This window comes from Trichechus manatus, unplaced genomic scaffold (genome assembly GCF_000243295.1).
Source record: "Trichechus manatus latirostris isolate Lorelei unplaced genomic scaffold, TriManLat1.0 scaffold00327, whole genome shotgun sequence".
Taxonomy (NCBI): domain Eukaryota; kingdom Metazoa; phylum Chordata; class Mammalia; order Sirenia; family Trichechidae; genus Trichechus; species Trichechus manatus.
In genome coordinates, this window is record NW_004444263.1 from 58,985 (window position 1) to 76,681 (window position 17,697).

Consider the following 17,697-nt stretch of genomic DNA (forward strand, 5'->3'; position numbering starts at 1 on the left):
CACCCCCGCCCCCAGTGTACCTGCCCAGTAACTGGCTCCAGCTGTTGCAGTGTGGCCAGCACAAACACTGCTGTCTTTCCCATGCCTGACTTGGCCTGGCACAGGACATCCATTCCCAGAATGGCCTGAGGTATGCACTCATGCTGGACTAAAAGTTAAAGAGGAAAACATATAAATTAGACTTCAGTCTCCAGATAACTCCACTATCTTCTTCACCGTGCCAAAGCCATTTTTCACCACTCAAGTCCCAGAGAATTCCCCGGTTTTCGTCAACACTCAGACCCTTCCTATCGCTCTGCTCCCTCAATCACACTCATCTCCAAATCAGACCCTCCTAGTTCCTTCTATCTCTAGCCTCCTCTAGCTCCAGGCCTCACTGGTCCTGCTAATAACCCTCCTGGGCCTTCCAACAGCTCACCTTTAGTGCTCGTGGCTCTGTCCTTATTTTCCTTAACCTGTAACAATCCGTGGCATTTGAGTGCCTGCCACAGGCTATTTCTCCCAATTAGGCTGCTGTACTTGGGTCACGTAGCCCTACAAGCTTGGACAAAATGAAGGAAGGACTTGGTAACTGACCCAGGAGCCAGCCATCTTTAGGCCAGCTGTAAAGGTTCCCAGAGACCAGAGCTGGCCTGGCCCAGTACAGAGGGACTAGACGTCCAACTAGCCCCTCTCTAGAAGTTTAAAATTAGGAGCCAAAGTGACAAAACTAAAAACAAGCAGACAAGAAAAAAGCAAGTCAAGTATGAATGGCAGACCTCTTAAGGTGCTTTTGGCTCACTAGCACTTTTGTGCTATCACAAATGGCAGAAGGGCCTACACAAGCCTCTTCTATTGCTAAAATAGTTCTTTTAGTACTTCTAGTCCATCCTCAATATAAACCACTATCACCTGAGAAATTACAAACATGTCTATTATTTACAGTCTTAAATAGCCTAATGATTACTCTATGCCTAAGAAAAAAATTACCTTCTGACGGATGCTCAAAACCACAGTCAACAATGGCGCGGAGCAACTCTGGCTTGAGCAGGAAGTCACGAAAGCCAGAGCTGTGGATGGAGACATAGGAGCCCTTGACATCCTTTTTGGCAGGGGCCTCAGCCCCATCTCCTCCAGCTGCTGTCTCCACTTCATCATCTTCATAGTCCAAGAGCTCATTGTCCACATCATTCTCTGCCATAACTGGGCCGGCAGGGGGAGAAGAGGAGGGGTCTCTGGATAGGCTCACTCAGAATAAGTGAAATCAAGAGGGAAGAGTGGGGTTTATGGAATAATAAGAGGAAAAGGAAGCTAACTAGTTTCTGTTACAAGAGCTAAAAAAGGGGAAAAAAAAAGGAAGACTTATCAGTTATGAGCAAAACCTTCACCATTTCAAGCCTTCATCCCTACACTCTTCTCTTTCCCTAAATTATGAAACTTCTCCCCGGAAAGAAGAGTAACAAGTAAAAATAACAAGTATTAAATGGAAAAAGTGCTCCTGGGGCAGGTGGTTAGAACACAGACTCCCAACAGGACTAAGATCAGAGCAGTAGAAACCAAAAAGTTAGAAAAGGAAAACCAACTTACACATTCTTGACTTGTAATTAGCAACGAGGCCTGGTGGCCCGCAGTAGTTAAGTGCTAGGCTGCTAATGGAAGAAAAAGTGATTCAAACCCACCGGCCACTCTGCCAGAGAAAGATGTGGCAGTATGCTTCCCTAAAGATTACAATCTTGGAAACCCTATGGGGCAGCTCTACTCTGTCCTATAGGGTCACTCTGAGTCGGAAACCACTCTGCGGCAACAGGTTTTTTTAAACTAGGGATATTGTTAGTCACTGGACTCCCACCATGGTGACCCTATATGTGTGTAGTATAGAACAACTCCATCGGGTTTTCAAGGCTGTGACCTTTCAAAAGCACACTGCCAGGCCTGTTTGCTGAGGTGCTTCTGAGCAGGTTCGAACAGCCAACATTTGACTAGTACTCAAGTGCTGAACAGTTTGCACCACCCAGCGACCTGTTAACTAGCAATAGAAAAAGAACAGATAATGAAACACACAATACATTAACGACTGAGAAGGTTGGAGACTGCAACTGAGATGAAGTCCTGAAACATTCTGAAGGAATCCTGTGCTGTCCCTATCTACAGTCTCAAGGTGTCGACCCCCAACCCAACAGCCATCAGTCAAGGGTGACAGATTAAGGTCATCAGGGTGCAAAGCGCTCATCTCTCAAAATGAAAACATCATGTGGCTGCCATACACTTCCCACAGCTTTCCAGCGTGACTCCTCAGATCCCTCCCCTCTTCCGCTGCCTAAGAAATCTCTCTGTAATTAATGGCGGGAGAGGAAATGAGAGAAATGACCCGGTCGGAAAATAATATTCATCTTTCCACCATATGGCTAAAAAAAAGCTAATAACTAAGGGGAGAAGTGGTGTATCCTCGCTCCAGATTTACCAGCACTGTTACCAAATGGTCTCACATCACCTTTGTTCTACTCTTTAGATGAGACTCCTTTCCGTAAAACACACGACACCACTCGTAAACATTTGGAAAGTGCACCAAACAAACGCAAGCAAGTCGAGGTGACAAAAGTCCACCTGGGCCCAGAAATGGGCTCCCGCCGGTTCCCGCCGAGAGGAAGCAGCAGAGTAAACTGAGAAAAGCCCCGCCCTCTGCAAATGCCCAGGACCAGGGGACGCCTCTCGTCGTCGCGGGGGCCTCCGGTAAACAAGGAACCCACCGGAGAAGCGGGGAGCAAACGGAAGACAATGGCGTCGGGGCCACCATCTTGGATTGCCCCCCTCCCGTTCCCCCAGCCTCCCCCCAGGAACTCTTTGCTCTCGAAAGAGATGCAGGAAGCAGAAATAACGACCTAACTAGACCCCAGAGACCAGACTGTCGCCTATGGAAGGGGTATCGGGAGCCCATACGGCCGGATGGCGGCGGAAAAGCGCCGATGGAGGCGGATGATAAATAAGGCCCAAGCTTACCTGAGAAGGGCGGGCGCCTATGGCGGCGGCAGTACAAACGAAGAAAGGAATCTGCCTTCACTTCCGGTCCCTGGTTTCCTTCTACCCCGGTCTCCCGCCTTCTCGACCGACAGCACGCAGGCGCAAGGGACCGGAAGAAGAACCTTCTGTGGTTCTAAAGTTTCGCGGGCTTAGGGGTTGCCTTTGGTAAATGCCTGTCTGATATTTTCTTTATTTAAAGCCACTTCTAACGCCTCCGTTATTGCCATAACAATAGGCAAAAAGAAAACTAGCATCCTGTCCCATCATTATCTATCTTCTCTTGTCCTGCTCTTCTCCACGCTCCTCACCACTTCGTTTACGTTCTTGCCACACAGGTCTTCTCTCTGGACACCTCTCCGTGAGCGCGCTATGATGGAGGGTGGCTGGGGCTGCGAGTTCCCACGGGGTCCTTGGCCCTGTCGTCAAGGTGACCTGTGGGCGCCTTGGCTCTTGTTAGGGGCGTAGCGCTCCAGCTGACTCAAGGATGGAGGGAAACGGTTTGAGGAAACTGGAGCGAGCCATACTCGGGGGTCCTGCTCCTCCAACTGTGGGGATAGACGGCAGGGTTGGTGGCATTTGCCCAGAATCATGTTGGCCGCTGTAGCTGATGCCCCAAGGGCTCAGGGGCTGCGAGCCAGGAAGGTGTCCTGAATCTGCTGAGTGGGAAACAGGGTTTGAATTCTGTCCTGAGCATTAAAGATAAATGATAGGGCTTGAGGGTTGTACAACATTCCATATATACTGTTAATTCGACCAAAATGTTTTTAGCCCTCCCTGTCCCCCAACAGCCCGATTGTTCAACCTGGATTTTTATACTAAATGAAATATTTGACACTGCCTCTTTGAGATGCTACAGATGTGATGTCCAACTGCTTAACAAAATTAACAAACGTTTAGCCAGGCATTGAACTAAGCTCTGTACCTGTTACCATACTTAACCATTTAACGCTATGGAGTAGATACCATAGTTATTCCCACTTTCATAGACAAGCAAACAGGCTTAGAGAAGTAAAGCAGCACGTCCAAAGTAATACAGCTAATAATATGGCAGAGCCAAGATAGGGACATCTCCAGGACCTGATTCTTGATCTCTATTGTATCCTAACTAGTTGGGTTAATAAATACACTACAGATTACCTCATTGGCCCAAGTCTGTGGTGAAGTAGACTTGTCTGCTGTGGCCAAGAAAAATAACATTGATTCTTCAAGGATGGTGTCATAGAAGGGGCATTTTCCCAATCTTAAATATTTAATTTATTCAACAACGTTTATCAACTGGCCACCCTGTACCAAGTGCTATCCTGGGATCTAGGGACATAGCAGTGAACAGCCCTGTCCTTGAAGAGCTTACATAGATGGGGAGATAACAGATAAACACATAAATATAATGTCAAGTAGCAACAAGTGCTATAGAGAAAAAGCAAAGTAAGGGGGCAAAGAGTGCTTGTTTCTACATGCCAGCTTTTCTCTACAGTTGCCATCTGTAGTCCTCAGGTTCTGAAATAAGGAACCATAATGTACTAGTGCTTTTGTTTCTGCAACAAGTTTCAATGAATAGTCTTCTTGGGTGTTTGGAATATGTAAACAAGGAACAAGAGTGACTGAAAGTAAGAAATGATGAGGCAAAAGGAGGCTGCTTTGACTCACCAATTGGTTTGCCCATAAGTTATTTTATTAACACATTTTTACTGTCACAAATAGGTGGAATCCAAAGGGAAAGTCAAGTGTTGAGGATGTAGAAAGGAAAATTGTACATACGAGGAGGCACAGTGTCCTTACTTCTCAGGAATCAGTGAGCATCTGATGGTTTTTGGGTACATAGAAAAAAGGGGAAATTCAATAAAGAGAAAGATAAACGAGAGAGAAAAAGAGAAGCTAAGAGAGGCAGTATCTTCCTGGCATCATAGTAGAGAGACTGAATGAGGTCATCATTTCGTCCTTTCAGGGATTATGAAGTCTGGAGAAAGGGAGGCTGGAACAAACAATTCTTCAGAGAATTACTAGGGTTACAGAACGAATTATTGAAATCAGAGAGCCACTGACAGAAAAACAGCTGTATCTAGGTTTGGCAGGTGGACAGGGATGAGTAATGACATCACAGGATTGTCATGCATGGAATCACAGCTACTACATGCCAGGAACCATGCTAGGCTCTTTACAGAATGATTCCTAATCATCACAGCAACTTAAAAAGGTGGGCATTGTTATTATTCCAGATTCACAGAGTGGGACATTGAGGCTACGGGATGCCTCTTGGCAAGTGGCAGGGAGGGGAGGGGAACCCAAGCCAGCCAGGCTCTGAAGTCAGGGTGTTTCCCATATCCCTACTTCTCTATGCTACAAGTTTCACATAGGGGTTGGATGAGGATAACAACGTCCCAGTGAGGGTTAAAGAACAAGGAGATTCAGGTCTGAGAAGGATATTTATAAGTTTTACGGGAGAATTATTGGATCCTGTCTCCTAGGATTTCCAGGGAACAGAAAGGAGAGGACTATGATGGGAGGTGATTTTGGTTTGCGGGATTTTTTTTGAGGGAGGGGACTAGCAGGGGGTGTCAGGTCCTGGGTGCGTCCTAGGCAGTGATCCGGTAGTTGGGGTGGACTTGAGGCCTGACGTCACAGACCATGCCAAGAAGCTGGGCCAGGACACGCTCACGGTTTCTCTGCTGGGAGCTCTGCATACCCTGCACTTGGTGCCTTGTTGCCTGCTCCACCTCAGCCGATAGGTTCCCCTGGGAGCCCATGGCCTGGAGGGTGGGGAGAGGGAGGGGAGAGAGAAAAGGAAAAGCAGAAACAGAGAAAGAAGGGTCCAGGTGTGTGGAGGGAAAGATCCTGAAGCAAGATCAGAAAGAATGACCAAAAAGCAAAACCAAACCCATTGCCGTCAAGTGGATTCCAACTCATAGCAACCCTAAAAGACAGAGTAGAACTGCACCATAGGGTTTACAAGGAGAACCTAGTGGATTCCAACTGCTCCCTCTGAAACCACCCCCATCCCACAGAAATGTCCAGACGCCAAAGATATAACACAATCCCCTTTTCTCTGAGACATGACATGCACCTTTGTCTTAAAACAGACTGTAAAATCCCTACCACCTCACCACCCATGACCATAAACCTCTGTCCCCCACCCCAAATGTTAACATTCTCCACATAAACTGCGGGGGGTGTCTCCCTCAGCCTCCCATCTTGACTGTCCCAGGACTCACCGCCTGCTGCTTGCTCTGGAATTCCTGCTCTCGCTCCCTGCGGTACTGCTCCACCTCCATCTGGGCTTCCTCCTTTGCCTGCTTCAGACGCCGGGCCTTCCCTAGAAGCAGAAGAAGGACAGGGGGCATGGATGGACCCTCACCTCAAAAAAAAAAGGTGATCATAGGGGTCAGTCTTTCCAGAAAGTTCTGCCTTCTCAATCAACCAGGTGGTAGATTCTAACACCCACCCATTTCTTCCCTCCTTACTAGCTCCCAGTCCCCAGCTCTCTCCTCACCTGCCTTGGGTTTTCCTAAGGACTCAAATGTTTGCTTTCCCACCCCCATTTTCCTTCTGGAACTCATAGGGAGGAAAGAGAAGACTTACTTTTTCGAGCATCTGCTACCTTCTCAGCCGCTCGCTTCTCGGCTTGCAGAAGCTGCTGGATGCCCTGGGACTGACTGGCCATTGCTGTCGTTATCACTGGTGCTGTTGCGGATGCTACCAAGGTACCAGATGGCTCCCACCCCCACCTCCTGCTTTTCCTCCTCCTGCTTGATGTTGTAGTCCTCCAGTACCCCTGGGTCTTAGTGCTCCCCTTTTCGCTCAGCTTCCTGCACCCAGTGTCTCCCCCATCAGATTCTCCACATTGATAACTGGTCCTCTTCTCCCATCTCTCATCCTGGCAGTACCCAGAAGGACCGCTTGGGAGCAGCAGAGACCGGGCCCAAAGCTGTCAGCTAACACTGCCCGAGGAGCAGGGCCTTTCCAGTCTGGATGGTCTGGGGATTGGGGCAGGGTGGAAAAGGGAGGTGTGTAGAGATGGAAGGAGAACGTGGTTGATGGTCTCAAAGCAGGTGCCATAGAAGTGTGACCCCAATACTCCCCAGCATGTTTTCTCCTTTTCAAAATGGGCAACTGAGATCTTGACATAACTAATGCCATGATGAACCTATAAGTTCTTTTTTTCTTTTTTGCCTGCCTTCTCCTTTCCTCATACCTTTGTTAAAGACTTTGTTTTGCTCTGTCTGGCCACCTGTGACTTACGACCCCCCACAGGAAGATTAGAGCCCAGATGTCTGACATGTATATCTTTAGCCTGATAAGGAGATGTCCAGCATGTAACTCTTTAATCTGATAAATAGTCTCTTGTAATTACCTTATAATTGTTGTAGAGTAAAAACATCATAAAGTTTAGTAAAGCAAAAATAAAGTTTTATTCGGCATATATTCAAAAGGACAAAAGTGAGAAAACAGACAAGCATGCTGCTAGAGCCATATCTGCCCGAGTCCAAAGAGTATTACAGAATAGGCAAGAATGGGAAAACGGACAAGCATGCTACCACAGGCATGTCTGCCTGAGTCCAAGGAACAGTTACAGAATCATCAGTATATATTAAAGCAAAACCATTGAAAGCATAGCCTTTTCTGATTGGCTAGAAACTGTGATCCTACATTTTGAATTGTCTTTCTTAACAATCATTGGTACAGTTTTCAGTAACGACAGTCAGGAGGGTCTTCATTGGTCCAGCAAATTTCTATTCACTAAATGCTAATAGAAAAAGAGTAGAGTCTTTTGTGTTCTGTTTGATTGGCTTTATGTGAAAGTTTCCCTAAAAGATACTTTCCAAGATTATTTTAGCTATTGCCTTTGTACCTCAGGGCCCAGTTAATGTGTCCTTGTGAGTCCTTGTGAGCCCAGCTCCAGCTGGGTCACATTCTCTATGCTCAAGGACAGGGCCTAAATCATTATGAGTAACTCATCTGGCGATGCCATCTGCAGGCTACAAAAACACTTCCAGCCTTTGTAAAAATCATATATAAGCTCTAACGTAAAAATGCCTTTTGGGACTCCGTAGAGACAACCCGTGTTGCTTTGGGATTCACCATTGGTGGACACCTCCTAAATTTTCTCATTCTTCCTGACTTGGTGTATGTTTCATTGGCTCGACTGCTCCAGGGCACAGACCCTAATTGGGTAACAGAAGGGTTGAGAATGGGGTGAGGAAGTTAAGGATGTGTTGGAGAAAGGGTGTTCTCAATTCTAGCAAATTTTCCCCTCTTTTTTCCTCCCTCTTGTTTCCATCTCTATTTTTTCTACGTCTTCCTCAAGTCCGAATTTCTGCATCCACCAAATTCGCCTTGTGCTACGATTATCTTCATATGTCTCTCCTGTTCTCACTGTAGTTTTATGGCTTTTTGGTGTTTTGTATTTTGTTTTTGTTTCCATTTTCACTGTGGTTTTTACTCTGTCTTTATCTCCCGTTTTCTTTCTCTCATCATCTTTTTGTCTATCACTGAACCATCTACTTCCAGCCGGGGGAGGCGGCATTAAACCTCAAAATCGCCCTCCTTTACCTCCCCATTCTTTTCCTCGCCTCTCGTCCAGTCTTCCGGTTGCAGGCAGGCCCTAGTTTCCCTCCCGGAAACCTGACTAAAGAAACACTCCCTCGGGGTGGAACGACATCCGGTAACACGCCTTACAGTTCATTTCCGCCCTTCCCCTGCGTCTCTTGTGCGTCATTTCCGCCAGCCTGGAGTGTCTCCGCCCTTCCCGCCTCCCTTCCTCTGAGCGTCTTAAACAGAGGCCTCCGGCCTACAGCACTGGGGCGTACTTGAAGGGGGGCGGGGGGCAGGTCTGATGAGTAACCCCTCCCCCCAGGTCCCCGAGGGAGAAGCCTCTACATCTGTGTGCCGGGTACATTATATTCAATTTCTAGATCATTATTTGAAAATATCTGTGACTTTTTTATATTCAAATTTCTTCTGACAAGAATTTCCACCATCAGTCTCTAGTCTTTTTCAAAGGCCTTTATTAAAAAGTAAAATTTTACCTGGGCTCATAAGCCTTAAGACATTTATCCTTTTCTCAAATTTTACATTAAAATATTAAATCTGTGACCTCAACTCCCCTCAAATTTTTTTCCAAACCTGCCATCTGGTAAGGGATGAGGGTTAAGATAGGCCTCATCTCTTGATGAGGATTTAAGAAGAAACGGGGAACCGGAGGGAGGAATAAGGCATAGAGTGTTAGATGGAGAGGGAGAGACCAGCCAAGGCTGGGGTCCTGACTGCTGCCTTTTTCCTTCCTCCTCAGCCTAAGAGTTCCATGGCCTCTACCTCCCGCCGCCAACGCCGAGAGCGTCGCTTCCGTCGTTACTTGTCTGCAGGACGGCTGGTCCGGGCCCAGGCTCTCCTCCAGCGACACCCAGGCCTTGACGTAGATGCTGGGCAGCCCCCTCCACTGCACCGGGCCTGTGTCCGCCACGATGCCTCTGCCCTGTGCCTGCTGCTTCGGCTTGGAGCTGACCCTGCCCACCAGGACCGCCATGGGGACACAGCACTGCACGCCGCTGCACGCCAGGGCCCTGATGGTGAGTCTGCCTGGTGGGGACAAGGTCATGAGCAATTGGCCAGATCTGAAATGAAGGCCAGCAGTTGAAAAATAAGCTAGTTGTTTGGTCAGTGGAACCTAGGGAAGTAGTTGACCAAGTTGGCATGTGACTGTCATTATGCCTTTGCATTACTGAATTACCATTGTAATGTTGAAGAGTTCAGCATTCCCAAAATAGCGATTGGTCTTCAAATTTCATATGTTTCTAGATTGGTAGTTAACTTTGTTTCTTGTTTTTAGCATAGAGGGTACCTCTGGAGTTAGATTTGCTAAATTCAAATTCTGGCTCCATATTTAATAGCTGTGTACTCTCGGGCAAGTTACTGAACATCTCTGAGCCATAATTTGCCCATGTGCAAAATTAAACAAAATAATAACCTTCGCTATGTGCCAGACATTTTTCACAAAGTAACTTAATTCTCAGGACAGCCCTATGAAGTAGATACTGATATGATCCCCCATTTCGCAGATGAGGAAACCGGCCACAGGGAAGTTAAGTAATTTACTACGGTCACACAGCTGTTAAGTGGTGGAGCAGGACTGAAACCCAGGCAGCCTGGCTAGGGTGTCCATGCTCTTAACAACTACATTGTGAAATTATACGATAGTGCCCATGTTCCAAGTACCCATACTGAGAATTAACTGACATAGTACCATAGTACATATTAAGAGCACCTGGCACATAGTAAGGACTTGGTAGATGCTGGCAATTGTTGTTCCTGCTGTTGCTGTCAACAGGTCCATACTCTGTTACCCACAGTTCCGAAACTCAAAAAGACTCTGAAAGCCAAACATTTTTCATCGGTCTGCCATCCAAACTTATTTGGTGGCAAACTCATTTTGGTCACTGAACAAAAGTGAGGCTATCTTTGATTTGTTTTTATCCTAATTGATGTCTATATTCATACGTTTCACTGCAGAAATATTCATGTGTTTGGTTACTGGGGATGCCCAGGCCATCTTGTAGATGCTGCCTAATATACAGTGTATATACTTTTAGATCAGTTGTATCAAGTCCCAAAAACACCTGAGTTCTGAAAAACCTTTGACACTGAGGGTTTCAGATGAGGATATGCTGTTTTCCTGGAGGAAAAGCTCTAGGTGGGGATGAGCAGCCCTAACTCAATTTGATCTGCTGCTCTTACCATCCTCCAACTCCTCAAGTATATACAGGAACCCCTTCTCCCCCTAGAAAAACTCCGCCTTTGGGGAGTTCCCCTTGGGGAAAAAAATCCCTTTTTCTTTAATTCCCCTTAATATAAATGAGATAGGCTGGCATATTCAGTTTTGTTTTTTTTTTTAACTTAATAACAAAGGGAAGTTTACAAAGTAAATGCAGGTGTCTAACTCAACAGCTGATTTTTAAGAGGCAGGACACTGGAAGGCAGCAGAATAATGTGAGGCAGACCTGCATCTGAATCCCAGCTCTATCACTTACAGGCTCACTCAGCTTAACCTTTGTGAGCTTCATTTGCCTCTCTAAGATGACGGTTGTGATGAGTAAATGAGGTATGCCTACTTGGTGCAGATTTTGCACTCACTAAATGACAGGTATTGTTATCTTTATGTTATTCAGTAAAGGCTTTTTGAGTAATAAAAATGTCCCTAACGGTGTGTCAGGCACTTCCTTCCTTATATTAAATTCTACCAAGCACATAAGGTTGATATTGTCTCACAGATGAGGAGAGTAGGGCCCAGAAGGTTCAGAAACCTGACCAAAATCTCACGGCTGATAAGGAGGTCCATGTCTTTTTCTTCCAAAAGTCTGATGTCCTTTATCTCCTCCTTGTCTCCCACCGGCCTCGCCACTAGGTGGCCTTCTAACTCCTTGGTCGAAAGGCCTGTGTCATTCAGCTTCCAGCTGCCTTAGAGACCACCCTGCTTAATAAAATGCAAATATTATGAATTCAGCAGATGAAATGACCCAGAATCCCCTCAGTCTTTGCCCTCAGTTCCCCTGTTAGGTGTGAGGGATATGTCAGTTTACGTTGGATTGGCTGGGCTGGGTTATCCTAACCAGTGAGACTCCAGTGAATGGCCCCTACCTTTGGGGCTTTTGGTGGCTTCCCTTTGGGACCTATTACCATATGAGGAAGTAGTCTTAGGTGTCAAAGACTCCTGTATAAACCCACCTTAGCCAGATAATTCTCTACAAGAGTTAGCTAGAATTAATGAACATTGCAACAGAAGGGTCATTTTCTCTTGGTCTTTGCGAAAAGAATAAAGCGCAAAACCAGCCTGGTATTTTTTTAAATATAACAGTCGCTGCACTTCTGCTGTGTGTCAGCACGGTACCAGGCCTTTAACATCCATTATCCACTTTAATCTGCACAGTACAAGTAGGTGGAGCCCTGGTGGCACAGTGGTTAAGAGCTTGGCTGCTAACCAAAAGTCGGCAGTTCGAATCTACCAGCCACTCCTTGGAAACCCTATGGGGCACTTCTACTCTGTCATGTAAAGTTACTATGAGTCGGAATCAACGACAGTGGGTTTGGTTTTTTGGTAGAAGTAGGCGGTGGCCCCATTTTTCAGATAGCCACGCCATCTGGTTTATGTCCCACGTGTCTTTCCAACCTTACCTCCCACTGCACACCCACAAACTCATGACTCCAGCTAAGTGGCTGTGTCTTTGGGGACCCAAACATGCCTTTCATGTGTCTGCCTGTCTCTTGCCTGTTGCCTTCTCTTTCACCTGATTTCCACTTTGCTAAGAGTTATCCTCCCTTGCTGGCCCAACGGAAGCCACCTCTTCCTTCAGGCCTTCTCCAACCCCACCAATTATTACCTTTTCCTCCTCTGAGCTTCAGTCAACCATCACTCAATATAAGCTTCTGATATTGGCATTTTTTTAAGTGTCTGTTTGTATGTCCCTTCAAGTAGAAATTGTGTCTTACTACGGCTAGGGGAAGAGCAGTGTTTCTATCACTTAAGACAAAATATAATTTTACTCCACAAAATTTTTCTTCATATTTATCTTTCCCAGCGAAGAAGTACATTTTAATTAAAGAACATTGGGAAAAACTGATCTACGTTGCTAAATTGTGATAAAGGTAGCATTTCAAATCTCTGGAGTGGGGATGGGCTATTCAGTAAACGGTGGAAGAAAATTTAGTTTCATCTGGGGAAGAATAGAGTCCTACCTCACACCTGACACAAAAGTAGTTTACAGACAGATTAAACACCTAAACATGACGGGAAGGGCACATACCAAATTCATGGCAGAAGTTGCCCCTGGGGCTTCAAGAAGGGGATTAAACTTGGAAGGAAGTGTCAAAGAGAGCTTTAGTTTTATCTATTAAAAAAAAACTAAAAACCAAACCATGGAGTCGATTCCAACTCATAGCAACCCTATAGGACAGAGTAGAAGTGCCCCATAGAGTTTCCAAGGAGTGGCTGGTGGATTCGAACTGCTGACCTTTTGGTTAGCAGTCAAGCTGTTAACCACTATGCCACCAGGGCTCCTATCTATAATGTTTTTATTTCCTTAAGATAAAACGGTGTTGCAAAAATGACATGTTAACATACCCTGTGGTATGAACAGAGGTATTTCACGTATTATGCGTTTTATTTTTTCAAATCTTTTTTATTTTCTAAAAATAAAAATAAATATAAGATATATAAAAATAGTAGAAACTACAAGGGAATGTTTTTATAATCTTGCAAGTTCAAAAGCCATAAAAGAAAAGACTGATACAAATTTAACTACATAAAATTTTTTAAGAGACAGGAGGAAATATTTACTATATAGGTAAGAAACACCAAGTGTTGATATCTATACTCTATAAAGTGTTTTCGTATCTATATATAGATTTTTCAGTTAAAAGTGGGCAAAAATATGAACAAGTCATTCACAAAAGAAATTCATATCACCACACATATGAAAAAGAGGACAACTTCATTAACAAAATCTTTTTTTTAACCTATCAGATTGGCAAAATTAAAAAGATGGATGATATTCAGTCTTGGTATGGGAAGACACAGGCACTCTTACATAAGCTTGATGGAGGTATACATTGGCACAAACATTTTTGAAAGCAATATGGCAACATTGCATATGTTCTTTGACTCAGAAATTCCACTTCTAAGAATCTGCCCCACACAAATACTGTAACTAGTCCACAGAGACATAGGTGTGAGGCTGAACATTTTCGGAAACAATTAAATCCTGTAGGTTGGAGGGGGTGTTTGTTTCATACACTAGCGGAACACTACAAATTCGTTAAAAAAGAATGAGGTAGACCTGAATATACTCCTGTGGAAAATACATGTGAGATGTTAAGTGAAAAAAGCAAGTTGCCCAACAATACATATAGTTTAGTCACATATCTCTGGGGAAAAAAAATTATCACGTATGTGTTTATATACTCAAAGACAGGACTAGAAGGGACCACAGCAAACTGTTAACAGAGATTACATTTATTCTTCATTCTTTAAAAAAAACAAGAAAAAGGAAATATTCAAATTAATTGTATCACTTTCAGGTTAAAATGTCAATTAAATAAAATTGGAGGTGGGGGGGAACCAACTATAGTTCTACCACCCAGAGACTAGAATTTTTGCATGTTTCCTTCCAGTCTCTCTTTTTCAATCATAGAATTTGGTCTTTCTTTTTTTGCATAGCTGTGATCAGATCCTATATACAATTTTGTAGCCAACTTTTTCACACATAAACCTTATTTTCACTGACTGTTGATATTCTATACCATAAGTTACGTACCATGTTTTTATTGTTGGAAGCCTTACTCCTTAAAGCCTGAATTTTAAAACTTCCCATTTAAGCCTGAGCTCCCATCCACCTACCCTCCCACTTGCAGTGGACGTGAGTGGGAAGAAGTAGTTGAAAGACAGAGCCATGTACTTATTGGATAGGACAGATTGGGAGGGCTGGTGACAGGTCATGTCAGTACTAAAGACAAATGCCCCCTCCCCTCTCCCTGACGTGGTTTGGGTTGAGCAGCACTCAAGTGTGCCAGGGGACGAGTAGGGGTCGTGGGCCTTGCAGGCCAAGGCTTAGGCCCATTCTGTCTTCCTGCCTTCCTGGCAGTGGCAGGACAACCCTTTCCCCTGTCCCATCCTTTTGCGAGATAACCAGTACTTTCCAGCACCACAGAATAAAGATTTAAGAACTCTGGCCCATTTCCTCCTGCCTTAGGGAAAGAAAGTAGGTCCCCAGGAAGGGAGGTGTCTCACTCACCTTCCTCTGTCCTCAGAGTGAAAGAGTGGTTGGTGGCCATGGCCTGGGGAAGGGTGCCTGGGTTGGCAGTGAAGCCAGTGGCATGGCCCTCTTCTAACACTGGAGTGTGTGCAGTGAGGGCAGGGCTCAGGAAAATGGGAGTTCAGGAAGATCCATCTCTTTCCTGTTTCACCCCAGCCTCCTGTCAGCCAGTGCCTGGGAGAAACCCTCCCTTTCAGCCCCCTTCCCCTACCCTAGGTCAGCGGTTGGAAAGAACTTGCTCTGCTGTTGGGATTGTTTCTATGGTCTGGACCTCTTAACCCCTCACCCTCCTCCCATCATCCCCTGGATAAGGCTGGCTGAGAGAAATTTCCCTGAAAGCATTTTAGTCCGTTTATTGAGAAATAATATAAATAGGTAATACTATATTTGTATACTTGCAACGGGGCCCTGGTGGCACAGTTGTTGAGTACTTGGCTGCTAACCAGAAGGTCAGCAGTTCGAATCCACCAGCCGCTCCTTGGAAACCCTATGGGGTGGTTCTACTCTGTCCTATAGGGTTGTTATGAGTTGGAATCGACTCGATGGCCACGTTTCTTTTTTTTTAATATGTATACTTGTAATGGTAGAGAAGAATCTTCAGATATTTTTGAAGTCTGAGGTACAGTTTTGGGTGAGAAACACACAATAAGAAGTCTGTACCAAAAAACCAAACCCGTTGGCATCGAGTCAATTCCAACTCATAGCGACCCTGTAGGACAGAGTAGAACCGCCCCATAGGGTTTCCAAGGAGTGCCTGGCAGATTCGAACTGCGGACCTTTTGGTTAGCAGCTATAGATCTTAACCACTACACCCCCAGGGTTTCCAAGAGGTCTATAGTGACAATATTTCAAGCCACAAATGGAATTCTTAGTCAAAGGATTTTGATATTACCCTAGTTAGCTGGAGGCAAGCCAGAAAATGTTCTTTGACATTGTAGAATCCAAAGATACTAGTTTGTGGGGACACAGGTCAGAATATTTTAAATTGCCATACCTTATCAGGCATGTGGTAAACAATCAGTAAATATTTGTTAGTGATGGTGATTTCCTTATACCCAGAGGCATCCAATGCTCTGACGCCAAGGGAGTAACCACAGAACTCCTCGGAAGTCAAGATGGTGGCCCTGCCAAAGTGTGAGAGCCCAAGCTAACTTCTCACTGCTCTCCCAACAGCCTACACAGACTTCTTCCTGCCACTGTTGAGTCGCTGTCCCTCTGCAATGGGAATAAAGAATAAGGACGGGGAGACCCCTGGGCAAATTCTGGGTTGGGGACCCCCCTGGGATTCTGCTGAAGAAGAGGAAGAAGATGAGGCTTCCAAGGAGCGAGAATGGAGGCAAAAGCTGCAGGGAGAGCTGGAGGATGAGTGGCAGGAGGTCATTGGGAGGTTTGAAGGTGAGGAATCCATTCGTCTGCAGCTGCCCTCCTTCCCCACTGGCTGCTTTTCTTACACCCACTGCATGAATGCTCCACACTGGGCTTCTTCTGTCGCCTTCGTCTATGCTTTCCTGCCTCCCTTGACCCATCCCCTTCTCACAGCCTCCCTTCTAACTGCCTCCATCCCATCCTGCCAAACAGATGATGCATCCCATGAGACCCAGGAACCTGAGTCCTTCTCAGCCTGGTCAGACCGCCTGGCCCGGGAGCATGCCCAGAAGCGCCAGCAACAGCAGCAGCGGGAAGCAGAGGGAGCCTGCAGACCCCAGTGGGCTGAGGGCTCCAGCCACAGTTGGCGACAGCAGGAGGAGGAGCAGCGGCTCTTCCGAGAACAAGCCCGGGCCAAGGAGGAGGAACTGCGTGAGAGCCGAGCCAGGAGGGCCCAGGAGGCTCGCGGAGACCAAGGACTAGAGCCAGCCAGGGCTGGGCCCAGGGCTGAGCACACAAGAGGGGCGGGTAGGGGCAGACTCTGGCGCTTTGGCGATGTGCCGTGGCCATGCCCTGGGGGAGGGGACCCGGAGGCCATGGCTGCAGCCCTGGTGGCCAGGGGCCCCCCCTTGGAGGAGCCAGGGGCTCTGAGGAGGTACTTGAGGGTCCAGCAGGTCCGATGGCACCCTGACCGCTTCCTGCAGCGATTCCGGAGCCAGATTGAGACCTGGGAGTTGGGCCGTGTGATGGGAGCTGTGACAGCTCTTTCTCAGGCCCTGAATCGCCATGCAGAGGCCCTCAAGTGACCCCATGGACAGCGCAATAAACTGTAGAGGATGAAGCCTTAGGGGTGGGGCAGAAGGAAGGGTAAGGCTTGGGATGGGGAAGACAAGGGCAAGGCAGATGCTGCACAGCAGAGTATATGGGGAGGGAGCAAAACTTGTAACGAGCCGAGGTAGGGGATGCGGGCCACCACCACTGCTCCTTGACTCTGCCATTTCCTAATAAGACCTAGTTCCACATCTCCCGGTGTCTCCTCTGCCTCTTTCCATTGCTGTGGTTTTCATCACCCATGACATCTCCTTTCCTGCCCTCCTTGCGAAACCTCCAGCTCCTATACACCTGCAACCTGCATGCACACACTAACACATGCCCTCAGCTGGAGGCAAGAAGCTTCCTGCTTGCCCATTCTCAAGGTCATCCCTAAGAAGGCCCAGCCTGTCCCCCAGTCTCTCTGCCACCCCAGACGCTGGGGTCCTCTCCACTCTGCAATCTGTGGCTAGAGAAGTTGATGTGAACAGAGGCAAAAAAAGGGAACAACACCAGTTTCCTTTCCCTCCCCTCCGCAGCTCCCCAACCAGAACCACATCCTCCTCCCCATTTAACACCCCCTCCCCCCAACACAGGGCTTTCCCTTTGCTGAGTCACAGAATGATCCGAGTTGGGGGGCAGCTGGGACTGAAGGACCGTGAGGAGGCCGTGGGAGGGTGGGGGACAGAAACAGAATGGATGCAGAGCCCTGTGGTGGAGTGGAATT

General features: G+C 46.6%; 3 protein-coding genes and 1 non-coding gene across 10 annotated transcripts in view; 1 reads left to right on the forward strand and 3 right to left on the reverse strand.

Annotated features, from left to right (window-relative positions):
• DDX39B (DExD-box helicase 39B) overlaps positions 1–3,063 on the reverse strand; it is a 13,353-nt gene extending 10,290 nt beyond the window's left edge. For 2 of the 3 annotated variants that reach the window (XM_023725524.1, XM_023725525.1), the window contains exons 1-3: positions 2,977–3,013; positions 970–1,313; positions 21–148 (exon numbers count right to left, since the gene is read on the reverse strand). In XM_023725524.1, the coding sequence (XP_023581292.1) occupies positions 21–148; positions 970–1,180 (339 nt within the window). In that variant the 5' untranslated portion in view covers positions 1,181–1,313; positions 2,977–3,013. Of the gene's footprint in view, positions 1–20; positions 149–969; positions 1,314–2,976 lie in introns of all 3 variants that reach the window. The other variant, XM_004390729.2, reaches the window with a different exon arrangement.
• Positions 2,158–2,235, reverse strand: LOC111819238 (small nucleolar RNA SNORD83). The gene has a single exon (XR_002822980.1). It is a non-coding gene; the product is annotated as a small nucleolar RNA SNORD83 (small nucleolar RNA).
• A 2,462-nt stretch (positions 3,064–5,525) lies between the features above and the next one.
• Positions 5,526–6,932, reverse strand: ATP6V1G2 (ATPase H+ transporting V1 subunit G2). 2 transcript variants are annotated; one of them, XM_004390731.1, is made up of 3 exons: positions 6,574–6,932; positions 6,207–6,307; positions 5,526–5,744 (listed from the first exon to the last, which is right to left on the reverse strand). In XM_004390731.1, the coding sequence occupies exons 1-3, from the start codon at positions 6,653–6,655 to the stop codon at positions 5,571–5,573; spliced, it is 357 nt and encodes a 118-aa protein (XP_004390788.1). In that variant the 5' UTR covers positions 6,656–6,932; the 3' UTR covers positions 5,526–5,570. The 2 variants fall into 2 exon arrangements, with proteins under 2 accessions (XP_004390788.1, XP_004390789.1); XM_004390732.1 differs by having other exon boundaries at positions 5,571–5,702; positions 6,285–6,307; positions 6,574–6,655.
• A 1,771-nt stretch (positions 6,933–8,703) lies between these two features.
• NFKBIL1 (NFKB inhibitor like 1) lies at positions 8,704–17,186 on the forward strand. Of its 4 annotated transcripts, none has more exons than XM_004390733.1 (4): positions 8,704–8,884; positions 9,284–9,560; positions 15,969–16,190; positions 16,374–17,186. In XM_004390733.1, exons 1-4 carry the CDS (start codon positions 8,828–8,830, stop codon positions 16,964–16,966), a joined length of 1,149 nt encoding a protein of 382 aa, XP_004390790.1. In that variant the 5' UTR covers positions 8,704–8,827; the 3' UTR covers positions 16,967–17,186. The 4 variants fall into 4 exon arrangements, with proteins under 4 accessions (XP_004390790.1, XP_004390791.1, XP_023581330.1 ...); XM_004390734.2 differs by having other exon boundaries at positions 8,721–8,884; positions 15,969–16,146; positions 16,375–16,966; XM_023725562.1 differs by lacking the exon at positions 8,704–8,884 and having other exon boundaries at positions 8,971–9,560.
• The last annotated feature ends 511 nt before the right edge of the window (positions 17,187–17,697 follow it).